Genomic DNA, 26,719 nt, shown 5'->3' with positions numbered 1-26,719 from the left:
GCATTTTCTTTTTCACCTTTAATACTACTCATGTTCTACAAATATCAACAACCAATCATGGTAAGAAATATCCATATGTAAATAAGCCAAAACAAAAACTTTCATCGATTTATTTTTCAAAATGTCCGTTACATTTTTCGCGGCAAATGGTATACCATGATATACACGTAGATGCAAAGCATCAAAGGGCGTCCAAGCAAGAAATCTAGCAAGTGAAGATGACATTCTAGACATCTGATGACCAGATATTCTTATAAATTTTTCAATGGTTAATTGGTTTTTACCAGAATTGTATATCATTTATGAATGAGCGGACGAGAGACATTGTTCATCATGAACTTTGGTAGGCATGCTAGAGATAAGAATATTAAATGTTTTTTTTCCACAAGAAATTGTATCAATATGAAAGATAATATCCAAAATATACCCCTATATAGTATATGTTTATTTTAACTATACAGGGGGTATTTTTGGATATTATCATTAATATTAGATATTTGATCGAATTTCAAGTTCCTGTGGTATTTTCGTTGGAACATACACAACAAAGTCTGTTAATTGATTTACTGGGAGGTCAATCTACTATTTTGTTGAATTGCTTCAAAATCCTCTCTGACCACCAGTGTGTTTACATTCCTATCAATAAACCATAACAACTCTTTAAAATCTAAATATTCTGGAAAATCAAATTTCCACTCAAACTACCATGAAACGGATTGCCTTCAAAGAAAATATAGAACAGCAAAAAATCGGGAAATTTGGGTCGATTTTAGCTAAAGAGACTTGAACAGCGAAAATGAAAATGATAATTCTGTGATATAACGATTCGTAAAAATGGCATACTTAATTTTTTTCTATAAAATTATAAACAGTGAAATTTATTGTTTGAATATGTTTGCATTTCATTTCCTGCAAACTTCTCCTGTTTGTTATTTATTAAGAATGACCGTTTCGTTAAACTTAAACTTCTTCTATAAATAGATTTTCGGACTTTCACAATGTTAAGGTCATCATTCTATTTCATGAACAGCAATAAAATATGCATTATAACCAAATAAGTACAACAAAATAATTAAAATTTCCTGTAGAAGATACAAATATAAGAAATATATTACCGAATTTGAGTATTTTTTTGTTTTGTCTTTTATACTGCTATTGGGGAAACAAATATATGACTTTTCATAATAGAAATCGGAAGAAATTCTTGATTCCGAATTTATTTTTAGCTGTAAATCGAAGGGAAAAATTGATAAAAAACGGGCCCATGGACAAAAACGTAGTAAACACAAATAGCTCCGCGACTGTTGGCAGGGAGCAATCACTAAAATGGCACATTATTAAGCATTTACATGACCAAAGATGTTTTGGAAGATTTTGTTGTTCAAACAAGACATTAATTCAGGGCTCTGTAGTTCACATTTGTTTCTCTCTCGCGCATGTGTCTGAAATGGGCCAGCTATGCTATAGTCTGAGTGGCATACATTGAGTCATAAACTGGGTTTCGAATGGTGATCGTTTCATTTCCGTCCATATCTTGAAGTTCTTCTACTATTTCTAGAGCAAATTCAGGTTTATGTTGTTTCTTTCTGAAATTAATTAGAAAAGGGTTATTTAAAAGTATTTTGAAAGCGGGAGCCTTTAGTATCACTATTACTTCAGTTACACACCTTGATAGCAGTGATTATTATAAATAGTCCATAAGTAGAAAAATGATGAGATTTAATCAACAACAATATAGGTAGGTTAGATTGACATAAGAGCAACGTATAGAATCACATACCGGTAGGTAATTAATTCAAGACTTAAATCATTCCAAATTTATTAACGTAAATGTAAGAATAAGAACGATGCATTCTGTCGCTATGCACTAGATAAGTATTGCTTTATACTCCCTATGTTTCGTAAATCTATGGCTCTTATTTTAAAGAATATTGATTGTACAAATGATACAATTTACGAAGATATAAGCAACACAGGAGCTGCTCCACAATTCCTGGTGTCATTTGCATTAAGTTGGAGTCATGGGTACTGAGAGAATCTATTTTAACCTTAGAAACTTCAGTGCTATTGACCTGAAACCAAATGTACTGTTAGAGATGCACGATAGGCACCAATATTCCAAATATCTCAAATCAATACATAAAGGTGCTATATTAAATGTTAAGCAAGTGTGAAGAAAGGAATGAACCATTAAAGAGACATGAAATGACTACAATATGATCGTACCTTTTACAGCGCACTACAACGACAATAACGATAACTAGAAGCAAGACACCGCCACCAGCTCCGGCTAACAACGGTATATTTGATGATATCCATGACTGTAATATAATAATGGTAAAATATGTATACAGCTTGTATTTAAAGCATTAACTTATGTGATGATAGCAATAATTGCTAATTATCTGTTAATAAAAGCAAAATACTAAGTTATAAAGATAAAGTTATTGTAATTATTGATTAAAGACGCATAAACTATCAATGTTAAAGCACAATTTAAGTCTAAACTGTGTTGAAATCTGTGGTCAATCATTCGATCGAAGGATCATTTCAAACACACTACCGTCAGTTTATAGAGAAAGACCGGTCCCCGGTTACTGGCGCTGGTAAGAGTTCATAGCCAGTATACGTATTGACAGCCATATCCTAAATTTTAATCAAAGGGCTGCAAGCTCTGTGGTATTTTCTGATCCCTGCAATCTAAATCGTACTGTATATCTGTATGTGTTTTCCTGCATCAGTTTATTTTTATGTACTATAAGTCATCTTGCAGGGCATTAGAGTTTGATACATACGGAATTTGCATAACTAGAGTTGCATCAAAAAATAATTTATGTTCATTTTTTATGATAGCCACACTTTATCCTTGCATATCGTGGCTATTTCATTAACAAAGACACTAAAAAAAAAGAATTAAAAAAATGTTGACTCGACTGGGATTAGAACTCCAGACCTCTCACACACCAAACGAGCGCGTTACCCCTGCACCACGGAGAAGTTTTAAATCAAAAGCTGAATAAAATCAAGTCATTCTAAATTTAGAATTTCCATTGCATTTCGGGTTAGGGTAATTTCGAGGTATTTTGTTCAGGGTAAACCCGTTGTTTAAAATTGAAGTATATAATTTAGCAAAAATCTTCTCGCCAAAACAGTCCAACATGTAGAAACTATATATTCAACTACTCGGCAGTCAGATTTTTTTGTGTAGTATTCGGTAATCGACATCGCTAAAAACAGCATTTTCATTGATTAAAATCATATTCATCCGCGTAATTTGTGAGTGTGCATTTATTGACAACTCTGTAAGCCAACGCTACTTTAAAAGTTTGAAGGTGTAGTAATTTGTTGGACACTTGTAACAAAATATTGTTCTTTCTTTTAAATTGCTGGTTTTTAAGCAGTTTTGAGTGAGAACTAATTTGCGTTGTTAGGACTGTTAGGAAATTTTGTGTTAGACCGTGGATGTTAGCTATGTATTATCTGATCTGCGATCAGAAAATACAAAAATGTGACTGGGACGTAAATGAGTAATATATATATTGCAATTACTTATATAATATATAAAACATACCTACTTAATTATAATATCTTACTTGTTTTTCTTTATTACTATTTGTATTTGCCAGCTTTACAGGGAAATATGTTGACAATGCATTATCTGAGAACGTTCGGATAGCTTCATTCACTTCGGCATTCGTCATGTGGTGACCGTCACACTGGGCATGAAATTCCACAACATTTGGGCTGAAAAATAAAATTAAATCGTGTGTATCTAAACATTTAATAATGAACAATTTAGAACGTCTGTTTATCAGTGTGTAAAACTGATTACGTCGCGATGACATATTCAAGATATCATGTCAATTATGTTTGAACTGTTCAAAATAATTAAATTCATGTTTATTTTAAATTTGATAATATTGACCGTATCATTAAAGCAACAGTAAAACTTCATCATTTATAGAAAATAATTGAAGATGAAAGCTTTTCTTCGAGAAGGAAAATCTAGAAATATGTATTTATATATTATATATTTATATGTTTTTATTCATTTTGTACTTATTCTTTTCACTAATATGATATGTAACGTGTCAGAAAACTGGTACATACTCGCTAACTGAATTGTGTATAAGTGACACGTATACATGTTTCGAATCGTGACACGTGAGTCTTTGTAGTAAACTCCTAATACCATTCTTTACTTGTGGCCTTTGTGCATCGGATACAGGGCCAGTAAATTTCAAGGAGAATACATCTGGAAAAAGAAAAGAAAAAAAACCCACAATATATCTATGAATATACTTTTGGATTAAGATATTACAGTATACTAGTAAATGTATATTGTCTTAACATTGCGTCATCATTTTAATTATATTGTCAACAAATTTGGACTTTAATATGCTCACCTAAATTTATTGGTCTGTGTACAGTTGTAGTAACTAAAGAAGATACTGGACCTATATGTTCCGCATTACAAGTGAAGCTTCCAGGATTATTCAAGCATGACTCCCCTCTACTGCACGGATGATTTCTACATTCATCGACGTCTGTACTACACACATCTCCATCCCAGCCTTCGGGACAAACACATTCAAAATAATCTACGTGGTCATGACATTTCCCACCGTTTTGGCATGGATTTGGCACGCAGTCGTCAATGTCTGTTTCGCAAAATTTTCCTGTGTAGCCATTTGTGCATATACAGGAATAACTATTCACTAAATCTTGACATTTGGCGCCATTCTGGCATTGGACCGTCAGGCAATCATCTTTGTTTGTTTGACATGAATTACCTTCCCATCCAACAACACAATTACACTGGAAACTTCCCCGCGAATTGAAACAGCTTCCGCCATTCAAGCATAATGATGAGTTTACACATTCGTCCACATCATTTTCGCATGTCATACCAGTCCATACTTTTGGGCAAATGCAACGAAAGCCTCCATTTTCGTTTTCACACGTGCCGCCATTGTGACAAGGGTTCTGATTTTGACATTCATTAAAATCATCAGAACAATTCTTTCCTGACCACGTTTTTGGACAATGACAAATATAAGAACCAACAGTGTTTTCACAAGTACCGTCGTTCTTGCATGTTTCACTTAGAATACATTCATCAATGTCGTCTGAACAATTTTGACCTTTATAACCGTTAATACAGTCACAATGATAACTTCCAATAGAATCCGAACAAACACCATGATTGCATATTCCATTATATTGTTTACATTCGTTAATGTTCACGCGACAACTTGCACCCGTCCAGGCTGCTACGCATGCGCATGAATATCCGTTTAATGTATTAGTGCATGTTCCATTGTTTGCGCATGGGGAGAGTGGACACTCGTCTACATCGCTTTCACATTCAGAACCTGTCCATTCTGCTGGACAATTACAAGTGTATGATCCGTCATTGTTATAACAAGTTCCTCCATTGTGACACGGGTTTCCTTGGAGACATTCATCAATGTCATCTGTGCAATTTGTTCCGGTCCATGTTTTCGAGCATGCGCAATTATAACTTCCTATACTGTTGCTACACGTGCCGCCATTTTTGCAAGGAATGTACAGCTGGCATTCATCGATATCATTGTCACAACTTTTCCCACTCCAGTTACTTGGACAACTACACGTATATCCACCGTCATTGTTTATACACGTGCCGCCATTATTACAGACGGAACCAAGACATTCATCCACGTCATCATTGCAAGTTTGACCAGTCCATCCGTAAAAACACGAGCAGCTTCAATAGTAAATAGATGACTTTTCACAAAGGAACTTATATGCTTTAAATGCTAAATAAAACATGGTTATAAGTATTATTTAATTGAATGTAAAGCATTGAGATATTTATGCATGATTTTAATTTTTCCTAGATAAAATGCTTAAGTTTATCGAGAAATCAAATTATGAAAACTTTATGTTTAGCAATTACTCTTGAGAATTCATGGTAACCTAAGAAACGAGGTTCGATATTATAAATCCTGCAAAAAGTTCAATAATATTCTTCATTCTGGTAAAAACTTACAAAAAGCTGCCATTTAGATTGGTACAGTTTCCATTATGATTACAGGCATATGACTGGGTGCACTCATTTACATCTATTTGGCAATGTTCTCCATTCCATAAATCGGTACAGTTACATTTGAAGCTCCCTTGAATTAAGAAGAACGACAAAATGACTATTTTATAGGTATGCATGTTAATACAAAAGTAATTTGATTATTAAACAGTTATTGACGTTTAACCATCAACAATTAAAAGGTTTTTTTTGTTATTTTTTTATGAAGACACTTAAAATATTTTTCGACACTTGTGTACCATTTAATTTAGTTCTAGGCTAATTATTTCAGATCACTTCCCACTCCCTCCATTTGCCAAGCTTAATTATTTTTCAGTGCGTTCAATGGCCAAAATAAGAAAAGCGTTGCAACGCTTTTCATTCAAACCGAGCTAAAGTCGTGCAAAAATCGATTTTCACCATTACTTGTTTCATTGAAGGAACTCCACTGCAATAATTTTATACTTGTATCATAAAATTTAAGAAAAAATTCAAAATTCAAATGGCGCAATTTAATGAAACCCAATTAATAGACAATAATAATAAATGCATTCGGTATAAATTTGTTAATCGAAATTTATGCTATTTTTGGGCGATTTAATGGAGGGAAATAGTTGCAAAGCTCAGCGTAAATTTTGTACAATAAAATTTATTATCCCTGGGGAATTTGTGTAGACTTACATATAGGTATACAATTATTCAGACTTGTAATCAGTATGACGCGTATAAAATATAACTTACCTGGTGTATTAACACAAATGCCGCCATTGACACATGGATCACTGGATAGACACTCGTCTCTGTCATTATCACAGTTAACACCATCCCAACCAGGGTAACAAGTACACACAAATCCACCAGCTGTATTGTGACAATCGCCGTGAAGACAGGGGCTATCCCCACTACATTCGTCGATATCAGATTTACACTGACTTCCGGTGAAACCATTTTGGCAATTACATGCATAACCACCAGCTTGATTCACGCAAGTAGCGTTATTTGTACACGCACTCGGTTCATGACATTCGTCAATATCGACGTCACAGGTGTCCCCCTCCCATCCAGACAGGCAATCACACGAATAGCCACCGAAAGTATTCGTACATATTCCGTTAAAACACCCGCTAAAGTTAATGCATTCATCGATGTCACTGTCGCAATGGTCGCCTGTGAAACCGGTATTGCAGGTACATGAGTATCCCCCAAATGCATTGCTGCATGTGCCGTTATTTCTGCATGCAGAAGAATTTTTGCATTCATCGACGTCCAGTTCACAGTAACTTCCGGTAAAATTGTTGCTACATATGCAGTCAAACGAACCTAATGAATCATTACAAAGTCCTCCATGTTGGCATAATGTTTTGTTGACGCATTCGTCAATATTTGTCTGACAAGTAGAGTCTGTCCAACCGTCATTGCAGTCACAGGTAAAATTAAAAGCCTCATTGTTACACGTTCCATTGTTAAAACAAGGGTTTATACTACAAAAATCAACATTTCCGGTACAGTTTTCATTTACTTTGTTGTTTGGACAGACGCCAATGCAGTGATATGATCCATAAGAATTCAAACATGCAAGTCCTGGTTTACATGGCTGATCATCACATTCATCGATATCGACATTACAATTTTTACCTGTAAATCCTTTAGAACACGTGCACGAGTATCCTCCACGTGTATTCGTACAAGTGTCCACGTGTGTGCAAATTCCCAATGTACATTCGTCTATATCGGTGTTACATATTGGGCCTGTCCAACCTGGTTTACAAATACAAGCTTTCTGTTCTGCACAATGTCCGCCATTTTTACATTCAGTATCGGCTGAAAACAAAACAATGCAATGAAAACAAAACAATATACAAACGTATACAATAGCATAGACAAACAATAAGAAAATGTATATAAAAAGTATAGACGTTCTTTTTTAAGCAAAACGAAAGACAATGTAAAATTGAAATATAATAAAGATACCATAGCAAAAGACTTTAAATGATTATCATTCATATCATCTTATAATTTCCAGTAAAAGAGAAAGATTTTGGCAAGTCTTTCTGTAGTCATAACTTAAAATAAGATAAATTATCAAAATTATCACTCTATAGTATACTATCCTCTTTGAACTTCTGATAAATAGCAAAAGCAAAGAAGAATTAATTATTAATGAAATCTGAAAGAAAAAAAGGTTGTTCAAAGTAAATAAAACTATCAACAGGAATCACCGTTATTTTGCATCTACTAATCATGACTAACCTCCATGCCAAATATGAAGACTAAGGGTCAAAGGAATCTGTATGTGAGAAGTTAGCAGTTAACAGTGAGCTAAGCAAAAAGGCATTACGATTTATATAGGGAAATCAATGATCTGCTGTTATGCTCAGCTGGGTAAGCAATCTAGCAGAGCATTCCAAAATAAAGTGTAGAAATGCTTTGCTGGTATGCTCAGCTGGGTAAGCAAGCTAGCAGGCAATTACTAAATATAGTGTTAAAATGCTCTGCTGGTATGCTCAGCTGGCTAGTCAATCTAGCAGGGCATTCCTAAATATAGTGTAAAAAAAACTCTGCTGTTATACTCAGCTGGCTAAGCAATCTAGCGGGGCATTCCAAAAGATAGTGTAAAAAGCTCTGCTGTTATGCTCAGCTGGCTAAGCAATCTAGCGGGGCATTCCAAAATATAGTGTAAAAATGCTCTGCTGTTATGCTCAGCTGGCTAAGCAATCTAGAGGGGCATTCCAAAATATAGTGTAAAAAGCTCTGCTGTTATGCTTAGCTGGCTAAGCAATCTAACGGGGCATTCCAAAATATAGTGTAAAAAGCTCTGCTGTTATGCTCAGCTGGCTAGGCAATCTAGCGGGGCGTTCAAAAATAGAGCGTAAAAATGCTCTGCTGGTATGCTCAGCTGGCTAAGCAATCTAGCAGGGCATTCCTAAATATAGTGTCATAAAAACTCTGCTGTTATACTCAGCTGGCTAAGCAATCTAGCGGGGCATTCCAAAATATAGTGTAAAAAGCTCTGCTGTTATGCTCAGCTGGCTAAGCAATCTAGCGGGGCATTCCAAAATATAGTGTAAAAATGCTCTGCTGTTATGCTCAGCTGGCTAAGCAATCTAGAGGGGCATTCCAAAATATAGTGTAAAAAGCTCTGCTGTTATGCTAAGCTGGCTAAGCAATCTAACGGGGCATTCCAAAATATAGTGTAAAAAGCTCTGCTGTTATGCTCAGCTGGTTAAGCAATCTAGCGGGACATTCCAAAATATAGTGTAAAAATGCTCTGCTGGTATGCTCAGCTGGCTAAGCAATCTAGCGGGGCATTCCAAAATATAGTGTAAAAATGCTCTTCTGTTATGCTCAGCTGGCTAAGCAATCTAGCGGGGCATTCCAAAATATAGTGTAAAAATGCTCTGCTGTTATGCTCAGCAGGCTAAGCAATCTATCGGGACATTTCAAAATATAGTGTAAAAATGCTCTGCTGTTATGCTCAGCTTGGTAAGCAATCTAGCGGAGCATTCCAAAATATAGTGTAAACATGATCTGCTCGTATGCTCAGCTGGCTAGGCAATCTAGCAGGGCATTCCTAAATATAGTGTACAAATGCTTAGCTGTTATGTTCAGCTGGCTAAGCAAACTGTTATACTCAGCTGCGGGGCATTCCAAAATATAGTGTTAAAAGCTCTGCTGTTATGCTCAGCTGGCTAAGCAATCTAGCGGGGCATTCCAAAATATAGTGTAAACATGATCTGCTTTTATGCTCAGCTGGCTAATCAATCTAGCGGGGCATTCCAAAATATAGTGTAAAAAGCTCTGATGTTATGCTCAGCTGGTTATGCAATCTAGCGAGGCATTCCAAAATATAGTGTAAAAATGCTCTGCTGTTATGCTCAGCTGGCTAAGCAATCTAGCGGGGCATTCCAAAATATAGTGTGAAAATGCTCTGCTGTTATGCTCAACTGGTTAAGCAATCTAGCGGGACATTCCAAAATATAGTGTAAAAATGCTCTGCTGTTATGCTCAGCAGGCTAAGCAATCTATCGGGACATTTCAAAATATAGTGTAAAAATGCTCTGCTGTTATGCTCAGCTTGGTAAGCAATCTAGCGGAGCATTCCAAAATATAGTGTAAACATGATCTGCTCGTATGCTCAGCTGGCTAGGCAATCTAGCAGGGCATTCCTAAATATAGTGTACAAATGCTTAGCTGTTATGTTCAGCTGGCTAAGCAAACTGTTATACTCAGCTGCGGGGCATTCCAAAATATAGTGTTAAAAGCTCTGCTGTTATGCTCAGCTGGCTAAGCAATCTAGCGGGGCATTCCAAAATATAGTGTAAAAATGCTCTGCTTTTATGCTCAGCTGGCTAGGCAATCTAGCGGGGCATTCCAAAATATAGTGTAAAAAGCTCTGCTGTTATGCTCAGCTGGTTATGCAATCTAGCGGGACATTCCAAAATATAGTGTAAAAATGCTCTGCTGTTATGCTCAGCTGGCTAAGCAATCTAGCGGGGCATTCCAAAATATAGTGTAAAAATGCTCTGCTGAATTGCTCAGCTGGCTAGGCAATCTAGAAGGGCATTCCTAAATATAGTGTTAAAAATGCTCAGCTGGCTAGGCAATCCAGCAGAGCATTCCTAAATATAGTGTAAAAATGCTCTGCTGGCAAGCTCAGCTGGTTAAGCAATCTAGCAGAGCGTTCCAAAATATAGCGCGAAAAATGCTCTGCTGGTATGTTCAGCTAGCTAAGCAATCTAGCAGGGCATTCCTAAATATAGTGTTAAAAATGCTCAGCTGGCTACGCAATCCAGCAAAGCATTCTGAAAATTAGTGTAAAAATGTTCTGCCGGAATGCTGAGCTGTCTAGGCAAACTAGCAGGGCATTTTTAAATAAAGTATAAATTTCGTTGGTCTGCAACTGACTATTGAGCACTCGTAGACTTTCTGAAATATTAAGTGCCAATGCAGATAATGACATTTTTTACTTGTACGGGACCCTCAATATCTATTTTTTTGGTCTGCGACTGATTCTGGGAATATGGCAGAATTTTTGGTGTTAATGCAGAAAATGACATTATTGAATTCTTAAGAACATCAAGATTCCATTTCGGTGGTCTGCGACTAATTCTGGACCACTCGCAGACCTTTAGAAATTGTCGGTGCCAATTGGAGATAATGACATTTTTACTACAAAAGGACCTTCCTGGGTCTATTTCGTTGGTCTGCGACTGATTCTGAGTCACTCGCAGACTTTCAGGAATTTTGGTGTCAATGCAGAAAATGATATTTCTGACTTATTGGGACCTTTCTGAATCCATTTTTTTGGTCTGCGACTGATTCTGAGGCACTCACAGACTTTCAGGAATTTTTGATGTCAAGACAGATAATGACATTTTTTACTTCTAGGGACCATCCAGGGTCCATTTTTTTGGTCTGTGACTTAATCTTGGACAGTCACAGACTTTCAGGATTGTTGGTGCCAATAGAGATAATTACAATTTATGACATTTTTGACCATCCAGAGTCTTTTTCGTTGGTCTGCGACTGATTATAGGGCACTTGCAGACTTTCAGGAATTTTTGGTGCTAATGCAGATAATGACATTTTAGGGTGAAAATGCTCTGCTAATGACTAAGGGGTCCTTAAAAGTAAAAAAGTCATGATCTGCAATGGCACTAAACATCCTGAAAATCTGCGAGTCTCAAGGAATCAGTCGCAGACCCAAGAAATGTACTCTGGCGGTTCCCTAAAAGTCAGAAATGTCATTATCTCCATTGGCATCAAAATTCCTGAAAGTCTGCAAGTGTCCCAAAATCAGTCGCAGACCAGCGAAATGAACTCTGGGGGGTCGCTAGAAGTAAAAAATGTCATTATCTCCATTGGCACCAGAGATTCCTGAAAGTCTGCGAATGTCCCAGATTCAGTCGCAGACCATAAAAATGGACTCTGGCGGGTCCCTAGAAGTAAACATTGCCATCATCTCTATTGGCACCAAACTTTCCTGAAAGTCTGCGAGTGTCCAACAATACGCTGCAGGCCAATGAAATGGACTCTTAAAGGTCCCTAGAAGTCAAAAATATGAATATTTCCATTGGCACCAACCATTCCTGAAAGTCTGCGAATGTCCAAGAATCAGTCGCAGACGACCAAAATGGACTCTTGAGGGTCCCTAGAAGCCTTAATTGTCAATATCAGCATTGGCACCAAAATTCCTGAAAGTCTGCGAGTGTCCTTCAAAAAGTCGCAGGACAATGAAATAGTCTCTTAAAGGTCCTTAGAAGTCAAAAATATCATTATTTCTATTTGCACCGAAAATTCCTGAAAGTCTGCGAGTGCCTCAGAATTGCCTAGAAGTCGAAAATGTCAATAAAACTTTAGCAACAATAAATCCTGGAACTCAGAATCAGTCTGCCAACTAAGCATTCCACCAGAGCATTTTTAACTATATTTCGGAATGCCTTGCTAGATTGCCTAGCCAGCTTAGCATTCCACCAGAGCATTTTTACACCATATTTAGTAATGCCCTGCTAGATTGCCTAGCCAGCTGAGCATTCCACCAGAGCATTTTTTCACTATATTAAGGAATGCTCTGCTATAGTGCCTAGCCAGCTGAGCATTCCTGCAGAGCATTTTAACACTTTATTTAGTAATGCCCTGCTAGATTGCCTAGCCAGCTTAGCATTCCAGCAGAGCATTTTTACACTATATTTCGTAATGCTCTGCTAGATTGCCTAGCAGCTTAGCATTCCACCAGAGCATTTTTACACTATATTTAGGAATGCCCTGCTAGATAGGAATGCCCTGCTAGATTGCCTAGCCAGCTGAGCATTCCACCAGAGCATTTTTTCACTATATTAAGGAATGCTCTGCTATAGTGCCTAGCCAGCTGAGCATTCCTGCAGAGCATTTTAACACTTTATTTAGTAATGCCCTGCTAGATTGCCTAGCCAGCTTAGCATTCCAGCAGAGCATTTTTACACTATATTTCGTAATGCTCTGCTAGATTGCCTAGCAGCTTAGCATTCCACCAGAGCATTTTTACACTATATTTAGGAATGCCCTGCTAGATTGCCTAGCCAGCTTAGCATTCCAGCAGAGCATTTTTACACTATATTTAGTAATGCCCTGCTAGATTGCCTAGCCAGCTTAGCATTCCAGAATAGCATTTGTACACTATCTTTAGTAATGTCCTGCTAGATTGCCTAGCCAGCTTAGCATTCCAGCAGAGCATTTTTTCACTATATTTAGTAATGCCCTGCTAGATTGCCTAGCCAGCTGAGCTAGCCAGCTGAGCGTTCCAGCAGAGCATTTTAACACTATATTTAGTAATGCACTGCTAGATTGCCTAGCCAGCTGAGCGTTCCAGCAGAGCATTTTTTCACTGAGGCTAGGAATGCTCTGCTAGATTGCCAAGACAGCTGAGTATTGCAGCAGAGCATTTTTACACTATATTTAGGAATGCCCTGCTAGATGCCCAAAACAGCTGAGCATTACAGCAGATCATTACCTTTCCTATATAAATTGAAATGCCTTTTTGCTTAGCTCACTGTTCACTGCTAACTTCTCACATACAAGGAATCTTAAGTTATTGGGCGGACAAGAAAAAACCGACGGACGGACGGACGGCCGGACGGACAAGCTGATTCCAGTATACCCCCCTTACAACTTTGTTGTGCGGGGGTATAATGAGAGGACAATTGTCAGGTATTGTTACTTCGGTCAAACAAAAAATCCAATGAGATGGTAATATTAATAAATGTCCCAGAAAACTTATGTTTTCATCTCAGTCTGAATTAATGACTTATTTAACATTATGCTTATTTGAAATGTCTCTATGATCATACTTCTACAGTCTGGTTGTAGTATTGTTTTTCCTATATCACACGAGGCTCCAACACGAGACTCGCACCTGGAACCTTGTCGACAATTTCCGCACCAGGCCATCACCTCAATACTTAATCTACAATGTGACAATATATGATCTTCTGTTAAATGATTTTAACTTTTTATACTACTGTAGATCATTGCTTTATTTAACATAGCAAATCCTTCAAAAGAAAACAAATTAAGTTAAAGATAACATTTAAAATCAAAATGATTTGCAACTTTGCAACATTTTTAAGATTCAGTTACTTCGATGACTTCAAATGGATTTCATATAAAATGTTTGGTCCCCAAAAATGAAAATGGGGTTCGATAAAAGACAATGTGGATTTGATTTTGACTGTTTTTAGACGGTCAATAAAAACTATATGCTAGACGAGTACATTATACATTTTATACGAATTTTCAGAATTATCTCGAGTCCAATTTGACAAGACTGGAGAGATTGCTGAGTCAGATGTCAAACCTATATTTGACGAGGTGCTATTATAAAGACTTGCTTATATCAAACCACCATTTTTTATTTAAAACGGGGATAAATTGATATTAATTCAACATAACGTTGTGGATACGCAGGATTACTGCTACAATTTGCTGCAGGAAAAATTGAAATAATGATTTTATATGCGAAGATTTTATATTCACAAGGTTGTTAATGCTGTAAGGAAAACAATGCATGGTTACATTTTATAAGATCTAGTACAGTACAACTACATATTGTAGAATAACTTACGCTAATAAATAATTCCAATGGAGAGACTTGCCAAAATGTCAAGATAAAAGACATAATTATGTTCACAAAACAAATGTAAAACTAGTAAGCTAAACAGCTTATAATTAAAAGAACAACCAGTAACGAAAACGTAATGAAAATACATGTGTATACGTACTTTGTCTTTCTAACTATTGAACTGTTAAATCGTATAGGGTAAGAATCGTAGAAGTTAGTCCCAATGACTAACTCCGACATCGAAAATGTGTGTTCTGCAATCTGCACTATAGGTTGTCGGATTGTGGTAATCATCACAGTGATATTGCCCTCTTCCGGCTTGAGAAAAAAAAACATATATAATACCAATAGTTTTTTCACACTGGGGTAAAGTACATGAAAGCAGCAGGTCTCAAGACTTGTGTTTATCAGAAATTATTAAAGAATTTGATTAAGAACAAATAAGAAGTATCTTTAAAAAAAGATGCTTGGCCGAAGTAAAGTCATATAGCTTGCATAACAATGACGTACTAATTTCTTGTATATAGGTTTATTAATCTTGAAAAATGGAACACTTTTAAGATGTATGTGTTTCTAAACAAACCTTCCGTGTTTCGGTAAGTGAACACAGTTTTTAACACCAATATTTACGCCGTCGTTAAGGCAATTATTTTTATAAATACTTGATTAATATGCAAATATATACATAAATTATAAACATTATATCAATTGAACATCAATAATCATACAATATATTAGACACTTATTTAAGGGTACCTGATAAGTTCTGATATCATTCTCATTATTTTAGACAAAATTTAAAACTTAGATCTTGTATGTAATAAACTCAGTAGGTTCTTGCGTAAAATAAAATGTTAACAAGAAAATGTTATGGGATATAAATGCAAGAAGTATTGTTAAACAGAACTTAAATATCTGAGCAATTTAACTAGAAAGTTAAAGAACAGTTACTGTCCTTTACATTTTATTTCATAATGGCAAGAACTATCCTTTACATTTTAGTTTAGAACTACCCTTTACATTTTATTTTAGAATGGCCAATGAGATTCCCAGATTTTATTTTGTAATTTTAAAATGACCAATGAAAACTCTTCTTATATTCAGTTCTTCCCTGTAAATGTTACAGGAAGTCAAACTGAAAACATCTACATCTACATCTACATCTACATCTACATCATACTGCTTAACAATCAATTATGATTATGACTAGCAGGCGCGTTGTCAGGGAACTGTTAATAAAAGAATTTATTTATGTGCAAATTAAAAAGTTAAAAGAATAAAAGTTCTACAGGACTATTAATTTAAAAACATAGTGTGCAGTTTAGAATTTATAGAATGGGTCAAGCCTCTCAGTAAAGATGTTTAAACTGGGGCTAGACTGAACTGTTAGGGGAAGGCTATTCCAAAGACGTATGCTCCTAGGAAAGAAAGAATTTTGATGATATTGTGTCCTCGAGTAGGGTATCAGGTAGTTCAGATTTCTTGTTTGAGTAAGGTGTTGGTGGTCTACAAAAACAATGTTGTTTTGGATTTTATACAAGTAGGTTACAGCACTGATGTTTCGACGCTGTTCAAGGGTTTGCCAATTAAGATCATTTATCATTTTTGAGACACTACTTGTATAGTCATAATCATTAAAAATGTATCTAGCAGCTGATCTTTGTACTTGCTCTATCTTATAAATTAAGTATTTCTGCCAAGGATGCCAAACTATGGAGCAATATTCAACCTGAGGTCTAACATAGGTCTTATATGCAGTTTCTTTTATCTTTTTATTTGGAGTTTTAACATTTCTTCTAATGAATCTGAGGGAGTTATTAGCTTTAGATGTGATGTTGTTTATATGTTTGGTCCATGAAAGGTCTTGACTAATAGAGACTCCTAGGTATTTCGCTTCTTGAGTTGAGTTTAGTTGGATGTTATGGAGGGTATAAGGAAATATTACAGGGTTTCTTTTTCTTGTTATCCTGAGAACTTCACATTTGTCAGGGTTGAATTCCATGGACCAGTCTTTTTCCCATTTTTCTAAAGCATGAAGGTCATCTTGGAGGGTTTGGGCATCTTGTTTGGATCTGATGGTTAGGTAGACAACAGTATCATCTGCAAAGAGTCTAACCTTACCTTTGACACTATCTGGGAGGTCATCTATGTAAGAAAGGAAAAGACAGGGACCTAATACCGAGCCTTGGGGGACCCCTGAAGAAACTGGTAGAATTCCTGATTTTTGACCTTCAACTACAACTTGCTGGAGCGTGACTTAAGGAAGGAATGGACCCAATTTGTAACCTCATAACTTATACCCAATCTTTCTAGTTTACTCACAAGTTTGTGATGGTCCACCTTATCAAATGCCTTACTGAAATCCATGACTATGACATCAGTTTGTTGGCCACTTTCAAGATTGTCATGAATTTCCTGGGAGAAGCTTACTAGCTGGGACTCACAACTCCGTTTTGACCTGAAGCCATGTTGATAGGGGCTAAGGATGTTGTGTTTATCATAAAAGGACATAATATTGGACACTAAGATGTGCTCCATCAAAACAGACCGGTCTTCGGTCGGAAAAATAGCGTAAGGGCTTATAATAGTCAAAAACTGTCCATAACGTAAGGAGAAGTTATTACTACTTCGTTAGTAAAATATGTTGTATAATTAGCCAATCCGGTCATATTTTGTATAATACGTACAGATAGACTATCGTACGGAATGGCTATAATTGATATTTCTTTCATCGGTGTATCTTAAGAAAATACTTAAAAGAAAGAAGAAAAAAAACTTTTGTAACATTCAAATGAATCTACCCATGTGGCCAGTGTAGACTATAATCAGGATGGTACATCTATTAATTGATGTTGCAACAATTCTAACTGCAACTAAATTCGACTTTTTGTTTCAGTTTTTACAAGGGATGGAACCTGTATGGATGTCAAAATTGAGCTTTGGTAGAAATCATATGTGAACGAGAAAATAGATCAATGGTGTTATGGTGCACATCTTGATCAACGGTAATTCATTTATACATTTACCGGTGCTCAATGTTGAGATCCATACGACTTTATTCATTTATAGTAAAAAATATCATTTACCGGAAGACTTTCTACAACAAAAAGCATGGTTGAGTTGTGTGTGTTTGCTGTCGTCTGCAGCTTACTAAGGTCAACAAGGTCACCATTGCAGTCAGTTAGGTCCTTTGTTTCTAATACAGATATAACTGAGGCAGCACTGAAAATGTTTAAGCAGTTAGATAATCATATTTATATTAAGTGTAAGTTTAATACTGAATTCATTGAACGAGTTGGATAAAATTAAATAATATTATTTTACTCAACGAGTTCAATATTTTTAGTAATGAACTAACACGAATTTAATATTCTATTTATCATATACCAAAAAAGACCGTTTGAAGTGACAAAGAAACATTATTCATTGACGCCTATAGTATAACGCTACGTAGTAGTAGTCGTAGTAGTCGTAGTCGCAGTCGCAGTCGCAGTCGCAGTCGCAGTAGCAGTAGCAGTAGCAGTAGCAGTAGCAGTAGCAGTAGCAGTAGCAGTAGCAGTAGCAGTAGCAGTAGTTAGTAGTAGTAGTAGTAGCAGCAGCAGCAGTATAAGCAGCAGCAGTAGTGGTAGCAGTATTAGCAGCAGCAGTAGCAATAGTAGTAGTAGCAGCAGCAGCAGTAGTAGTAGCAGCAGCAGTAGCAGTAGCAGTATTAGCAGCAGCAGTAGCAATAGTTGTAGCAGCAGCAGTAGCAATAGTAGTAGCAGCAGCAGCAGCAGAAGTAGTAGTAGTAGTAGCAGTAGTTGTAGCTGCAGCAGCAGTAGTAGTAGCAGTAGAAGTAGCAGCAGTAGTAGCAGCAACAGTAGCAGTGGCAGTAGCAGCAGCAGCAGCAGTAGTAGTAGTAGCAGTAACAGTAGCAGCAGCAGCAGAAGCAGCAGTAGAAGTAGCAGCTGTAGCAGTAGTAGTAGCAGCAACAGTAGGCAGTAGTAGCAGCAGTAACCGTAGCAACAGTAGCAGCAGCAGAAGCAGAAGTAGTAGTAGCAGTAACAGTAGCTGGAGCAGTAGCAGCAGCAGCAGAAGTAGTAATAGCAGTAGCAGTAATAGTAGTAGCAGCAGTAGCAGTAGCAGCAGTAGCAGTAGAAGTACTAGCAGCAGTAGCAGTAGAGGTACTAGCAGCAGCAATAGCAGTAGCAGCAGCAGTAATAGTATTAGTATTTATACATACCGACGTTTACCATATATCAAAATTTCTTATGTACATAATATTATAATAAATACTTCTTCAGTACAGGATTTCATGTAAATTTTTTAATTTTGTAAGTGTCCTATAAGAAACAGATTTTGCAAAAGCTATAGCCGTATACTTCATTTTAAATTCGTGCTTTCAAATTAGACCAATTTGAATCTTCTTTCATGAAAATTGTTATTATAATTGCTTTAATACTTTGAGTTAACAAATTCAAAGACTTTAAAACACATACGTAGACCAGGAAAATGAAATATTAAATCTTGGCGAGCATAACAGGTTGACACCCTTCGAGCAATTCACAGTACGTAAGTTTTGGAAATCAACCATCCGAACTAAAATAATCAGTTGTTGCTGAAACAAAAAGAAAAGAAATAAAAATAACAAGTGAAAATGAAATGTTAGAAATAAAAAATCACAAACAATTATCTTTGACCTGCAACAGTAATACTCTATCCGTGGTTCAAATTGAATGAAGTTATTACAGTATTAAAATAGTTTAAATTAAATACTAAAGAACAGATCAATACAGTGCACAATGCATAGTGCAAGTTTTGTCTGCAATACATGTAGTTATGTTTTCTGTTAATTTAAAGTAATAAAAAAATGAAGCTCAAAGCTAGTTTTTTTTTTAATGTGATGTCATTTTTCCCTGCAGGGTATTGGTACGCGTTTAACTTTTGAGGCATGGAGGAGCACGTGACCTGTTTTCGGTACATGGAGGAGCATGTGATCTGTAAACCGTACATGATTGGTTAATTGACATTTTCGAAAACCTAGCTAAATACCGTTTCCCGGTACGTTACGGATTTACCTGTAAAATCTACGAAATTTAAATTAAAATATTGGTAGTGGCATCTGCCATAATAAATAGAGATATTTTCTGCGTAAACTTGTGTGTTTACTTTATTTATTTTTTGCTCGGAATTATTCATAAAATGGTAGGCCTATTTAATCATTTTCTTAAAAAGAAATAATTGTTTTATGTTCGACCTTCTCCGGTCTTCAACCAGTTTCCAAAGACCTTCTCCTGACAAATTAATTTTGAGCATGTGACAAAATTTCTTATGAAAGCTGCGTTCCTACAGATGAGCCAAAGTTTTTCAAGAAAAGCAAACTTGAAGAAATGTACCAATATTTAAACTTCAAATATTGAAGCAATAATTACTAGTAACATGTTATAATTTATGACTTATTTTGTAGTATTTAGCACCATATTTCTACTGCGGAACTGACGCAGTAAGGGCAATTTTTGTATATTCTGACCTATTTCTGTTAATTTTCGTAGAGTTACTGTACTGTACCTTGCTCCCCTGAATATAATGAAAAGACGGGCTAATAACAGGCGAAGCAAAATAATCTTCCAACCGTGGTAGTCTGGTTACCACGTTATTCATCAAATATACCACTTCTCTGAATTTTAAACTGGAAACCGGACTGTTGTCGCAAAATCCTTTGAATACAACGTCCACGTGACCATCTCTGCTTTCGTTGTAAAATAGAAACAAAAAGCAAAATCAATTCGTTCAAATCAAGGAAATTAAAAAACAAAATACAGAAAAAAATGGTGAATCAAGATTGAGAAAAATAAACCAGAATTTTTCGGTATTATAATATCATGCAACACATGTCCGACTATCTAAATAGAGAAGAAAAAGATTCGTTGTTCATTCGGTGTCCCTGGTTCTATCCCCGGGCTAGGCGAAAATACTCCGTGGGACAAGTGGAGGTATTGGTAGCTGTCGTATTGATGGTGGTTTTGGTACTAGTGGTTGTAGTGGTATTCGTGCTCGTACACAAAATGATGGTGATGGTAGTTCTCGTGGTGGTGGTGGTGGTAGTATCGGTGGTACTGATGGTGGTGTTGGTAGTAGTATCGGTGGTACTGATGGTGGTGTTGTCATTATCATCATTTTAGTCATAATCATCAGCTTAGATTCATAATCACCTAATAAACATACCTGTGCTCTCTTATTTCTTGGATATTTACGCTGATGTTCTCGGTCGTTTTAAGACATACATAGTTAGCTAACATATCCACCATGTAATAATGGATATTTGATGCGTTTTGTAAACCTGCTACAGAGTCCTGTATGCTGAACACAAGTGTATCTGTAACAACAGCATAAAATATACTGTTTACAACCTATCCAACGTAAAATAAGTGATTGATTGATTGATTGATTGATTGATTGATTGATTGATTGATTGATTGATTGATTGATTGATTGATTGATTGATTGATTGATTGATTGATTGATTGATCGATCTGATCGATCGATTGACCGACCGACCAAATGACTGATTGGCGTACTTAAAATATTTAAGACCTTCCTAAACACATATTCAATATTGTAGTTTATAGATGCAATGTATGCGTATCATATATACCTGGATCTAAGCATTCTTGCTTTGGAACAATTGAACCATTGTACGTGCACTCGTGAAAAGAGTCAACATGGCATCTCTGGTCACATGACTTGCCGTACCAACCAGTGGCACACCAGGCCCGCAGACGAATGTCGAGACTGTGAACCAAACAATTTAAAGGTTTTAAATGTGGTGTAATATCATTATTAGTAAAAAAATACAATAGTAACAGAATGTCTATTGAACTTATGATGATCACTTGTATTACATTAAACACGAAGTGTCTGACATTCTTATAAAATAATATGTGATATTCAGTATGTTTCTAGAGTCAAATTTTAATCCGTCGTTTTATTTTTGTATGTATGTCAGCCTACGTTGTGGAGATTTCATTGCGTCAGAACATTTGAAAACTCCCCCCCCCCCAAAAAAAAAAAAAATCAAAAAAAAAATCATAACGTCATGCAAGTTATGATCATGTTATGTATTACATGTACACATTTACATTTTAAAATAAATATTATATTCTTACCTAACGTGACTAACCATAGAAACTATATTTTCAGTTGCTGTCCAATAGTTAGCTGCCGGGTCAAAGTTCAGAATTTTATTGAAAACATCAATTAGGTCGGGAAACACGTGCGGATCATTACCCGTGCTCGGCAGTTCGTCAATATCCAATACGTTAATAATTAGTGTTGTTATACCCTATGAAAATATTAACTATTCATAAAACATGTGTTATAATTTTGATCTTTTACAGGATTCTTAAGCAAAGAAAATAGATAAAATAGTTCTGATATGTGACTTTAAGCACCATAACATATCGGTAATTGTTTTCTGTAATGCTCTCTATGAATATGAAAAATAATAATTGTTAAAAAACGAGTACACATCTGTTTTTATCATTAATTTTATTTCATTGTAAAATATCAAACGTACAGAAATTTTTGAAAAAAAAGTGTTTTTTTTCTCCTTTGCAAAACGTTCTTATTAACTATTGTTAACTATTATGAACTATTGTATCTAAGTATAGTTAATTATCAACATATAATTGAAATGTCACAACATAACTTAAAATTAGCTACCAATCTAACGAACATACCTTAGTCCATAAAGTAACGTTGACAAAGCGTTTCAGTTTTCTGTTATCTGAGATTTTTAACACATCACGTGATACATCTTTTTCCATGTCAATAGACGTGCCATTACATCCAGCATTATTGGGGTCATTACTTTGACTGAAAAAAATAAATTACATATATCAAGTACAATAATTACTTTAATGCAATACTTTAATCAAATTCTTGTCAAATTTCGGCCTATTTCGTCAATTTCCGGGTTTTAAAAAGATACGGTACGATTTAATATGACAAGGATCATTAATAATTCCGTAATCGTTATTAAAACGCTTTAGACATCACATACGGCCAGAGGAACTATTGAACTAAAATAACGAACATATTTCCGCTGACACTTAAGCATATGTGGTTGTGTGTCAATTGCAATCCCGATCCCTTACTTCCGTATTATTTTTGGGGCAACTTTTATTTCGTTAAACCAGCCGGATTGATCAGTACCTATGTTAATGCCAAATTACCCGCTAAACACCAAACCCCCAAACAAACATAACCTCCCATATAATAGACTCATTGTCCCGCCACCAATACACACACGCACACGCGCACGCGCGCGCGCGCGCACACACACACATACACACCGCCTGCATCCGAAGAAACATTTGACTATTGTAATGTACTACTAACGTAATACGGGAGTAAAAATGTGATGTGTTCAACCAGATAGGAATGCCAAATGCAATAAGTTTAAAAGATTGTTACATTTGATGTGGCATCAAATCCGTGGGGGTCAAGTTCCTGATTAATAATACTTTCGGTGTAAGTTTCGTTTTATATAAAATTTCTGAGGTTATCAATGTTTAAAACAAAAACTGCTTATTCTCAAGACTCACTGTGTATATCCAGTAACGCCGGAATGTGAAAATAACGCACGATTCGTGCAATATGTAACGCAGAATTGTGCAATAAATGGCTGATACTTGATAGGATTTCTAACTGGCCAATATGTTTTTTATTTAACCGAACTGAAATTAAGGAATAGACGCATACGGCTGCGAAGACATTACTTTTTATCCCTCATTAAGATTATTTCCACAAAATTGCTTTCTTTTCAAGATCAATCGTGGAAATGATGGCTTGACCAACGTTTTGAGCGAGATTTTGGCTTTTTGTCGACTCTTATAAATACAACAATGCATAATTATTATACCGTATAATTACGATTTTCGGTAGGCAAGTGACATTTACTAAACTTCTGGTGACATAGAAAATTTAAAATAAGCTGATAAAATGGGATTCAAGTCGTTTTTATGAGGTAACGCCAATGTACGTGAATAGTGTTTTGCTGTAGCGCCGGAAATTGTGATTTTTTTCACACAGGTTTAACGTCTTTGATGAGCGAGAATAAAGCTTTTATTTGTTCATTTTATCTATTTTATTTTATCAGCTTATTTTCAATTTTTAAATCACCAGAATTTCACTTACATACCGAAAATCGAAATTATACGGTAAAATATGCATTGTTGTATTAATGGCACAATTCTGAGTTACTTGTTGTACGAATCATGCGTTATGACGACAATTTTGAGAAAAAATCATTTTCAACTTTAATTAAATAAATCATTTGAAACTCTTAACTAACAGGTAAAATATTTGGGGAAAAACCTTTCCCACACGTATGGAAACCGACGACCAAAATAATACCTGCCAATGCAGAAAGTGAAGTATACATCACATTTATCCGAGGTAGTCCGACAGTTACTTCCCCCGGTATCGCAACATTTCCTCTTACTTCCGGCCTGCTGTCCTATATACGATGTTCCCAGAGGGTTATCAAACTGCACAACTGACAATTCTAATTCTACCAAGCACAATGCTCCCTTTATTGTAAAAAATAAATTTCAGTAATTAGTATTGTTCTTCATATAACAACATGTGATTTAATAACAGAAATATTTAAAGTATTTGATAAAAGTTTTCATACAATAATGAAACAATCATAAAGTCAATAAAATACTATTGTATTATGTATTAGCTGCTTAATTACTCTATATTCATTCTATGTTTGTTTATTATTATTATTTTTATTGTTATATGCATCCTCGTTATTTATTTATTTTTTTTTTATTTGTTTATTTATTTATTTATTTATTTATTAATTAATTAATTAATTAATTAATTAATTAATTAATTAATTAATTTATTTATTTATTTATTTATTTATTTATTTATTTATTTATTTATTTATTTATTTATTTATTTATTTATTTATTTATTTATTTATTTATTTATTTATTTATTTATCATTATCATTATCATTATTATTATTATCATTTATTACAATGTAATTTCATTTTATTATCTAATATTCCAACAACAGAAACATTTTAAAATTCAATTGAATTCTATTTAATTAAACAATACATGTATCATCAAATTTCATCTGAAATTAATGGACAGCTTTTTTAAGTAAAATATCAGCGTGTTTTATTAGTAATCAGTTTTTGTCATGAACATTTAGTGGCTTTACATGTCCGTAAATTTTATGAGCTCAACTTAACCGAAATCCTAAATTATATCTTTATTAACAGTTTCTCTAGTTTCTCGTATGTAAGAAAAAAAACTTTATAAAAATTTAATTAAGAGTTTGTTGATTATATATATTTAAATTATATGTTTCCTTTTAAATGTTGACGATTTGAGTCGACTTTTCTGTTAGGCAAGTTATATTTCTACATTACTTATTAAAAGAAATAAACGCATTTTCTATCAATCAAGCCGTGGTCGAGGGGTTAGAGTTGATGACTTCTAATCCAGTTACCTCTCTGGCGTGGGTTCGATCCCCGGGAGATGCTTTGGTAGTTTAGCGGGGAGGAAGGTAGTCTAGTACTGATGTAACTCTCCAGGAACGATGGTTAGGAAATTACCCGCCTATATGACTGAAGACTGTTGGGAAAAGGTAAAATGAAACAAACAAACAAATCAAGAAAAACAGGGTAATATGTGTATTTTTAAGATAAATACCTGTGGTTTATTTATCTAAGGAAAATACTCATGATTGTATTTTTTTTAAAAATATACAAATATACACTTGAGATATTATTTTGAAGATATACACGAGTGATTATTATATTTTTAAAGAAAAACACATGTGATTTTATTTTTACGAAAAACGCGTGTGATTATATCGTTTTGTGATTCTTTTTTTTTTCTCTCTTTTTTTCAGAAAACTACGAGATACAATTTTTTTCTTCTTCAAAACATGAGTTCAAGTACATTAATCAATGGTAAATGAAAGAAAAGCAAGAAAGTTGGAAAGTAGCAAACTGACATACCTGAACCAAGAAAAGGTATGTCAAACAAATGTAAATTCCTGAATATTTCATTTTTGTAAATATATTCGTTTCTCGTCACATCAATTATAGCATTGAAAATAACACGGGCGGTTATGAAAATAATGATTTAAATATGTTAATTTGGCATGACTCCGTATTATAAATAAAAACAATTAAATGTCTCATTGTTTCATTGTTTTCAAACAATGTATAACCTGTAGATTTAAATGATAGGACAAGATATCTTATTCATAATAAACGATTGAAAGTAAACACAATTTAATCTGTGAGTGTTAACTTTTATACATCAAGAGTTTACTCTAAATGATGTAACCTAAATCAATAAAATTATAATTATAATCAAATAAAAAATAATAAGGGGTGGGGGCAAAATGTTCTAGCATAAGATGATGTCAATTAGCAGGGAATTATTTTTTAGAAAGAAGCTATAAAATACTACATCGTACAAAATAAATAATGAAAATCATAATTGCCTTGAGTGATATTGTTTTATTATCAAATTAATTGCTAGTAAATTAAATAATATTGTAAGGAACATTACTGTTGATTAATAAGGAATTTTTATTTGCTTGAGTTATATTGATCTTAGGTAATAGGCCGATTATGTTCCAGAAATGCTTTTATTTCAGTTTTATTTTTGGTGTCAAAAGTAACTCAAAGTCCAATTAACTTAACCGTCTTTTGCTTCTGTTGCTTCTGGGCAATTTAGATATATAGATTTAATATTTTGTATGGAAGTCAAAATACTGCTTTGTTTACGTTTTGCTACTTAATTTTAAACTAGCTGTACTTTGTTCGTGTGATACGCATCAAACATACAGTATTTAAACTTTATGAAACTCACGTGTGCCCTTATATTTGTTTCTGAGGAATAATGCATTCAATAAACTTAAAGGCTTTATGTTATGTTGATTCATAACCACCTTCTTTATTACTTTGAGTTATATTGATTTCAAAGAACTTCATTTCTTTGTATTACATTAATTTGTACATAGTTATTTAACTAGT

General features: G+C 34.8%; 1 protein-coding gene across 2 annotated transcripts; it reads right to left on the bottom strand.

The window, feature by feature from the left end:
• Positions 1 to 684: 684 nt before the first annotated feature.
• Positions 685 to 25,844, bottom strand: LOC132726539 (neurogenic locus notch homolog protein 1-like). 2 transcript variants are annotated; one of them, XM_060711873.1, is made up of 18 exons: positions 25,691 to 25,844; positions 24,060 to 24,235; positions 22,382 to 22,517; positions 21,809 to 21,984; positions 21,298 to 21,434; positions 20,868 to 21,018; positions 20,211 to 20,391; positions 19,142 to 19,260; positions 17,750 to 17,885; positions 14,824 to 14,981; positions 13,894 to 14,009; positions 6,809 to 7,888; positions 6,035 to 6,161; positions 4,407 to 5,749; positions 4,111 to 4,255; positions 3,594 to 3,744; positions 2,227 to 2,321; positions 685 to 1,586 (listed from the first exon to the last, which is right to left on the bottom strand). In XM_060711873.1, the coding sequence occupies exons 1-18, from the start codon at positions 25,739 to 25,741 to the stop codon at positions 1,457 to 1,459; spliced, it is 4,608 nt and encodes a 1,535-aa protein (XP_060567856.1). In that variant the 5' UTR covers positions 25,742 to 25,844; the 3' UTR covers positions 685 to 1,456. The 2 variants fall into 2 exon arrangements, with proteins under 2 accessions (XP_060567856.1, XP_060567857.1); XM_060711874.1 differs by having other exon boundaries at positions 20,211 to 20,388; positions 25,691 to 25,843.
• Between the last annotated feature and the right edge of the window lie 875 nt (positions 25,845 to 26,719).

Source organism: Ruditapes philippinarum, unplaced genomic scaffold (assembly GCF_026571515.1).
Source record: "Ruditapes philippinarum isolate M1 unplaced genomic scaffold, ASM2657151v2 ctg2132_1_1_1_1, whole genome shotgun sequence".
Taxonomy (NCBI): Eukaryota; Metazoa; Mollusca; class Bivalvia; order Venerida; family Veneridae; genus Ruditapes; species Ruditapes philippinarum.
Note: the sequence above shows the minus strand (reverse complement) of the source record. Positions and strands in the feature narration are given on the sequence as shown.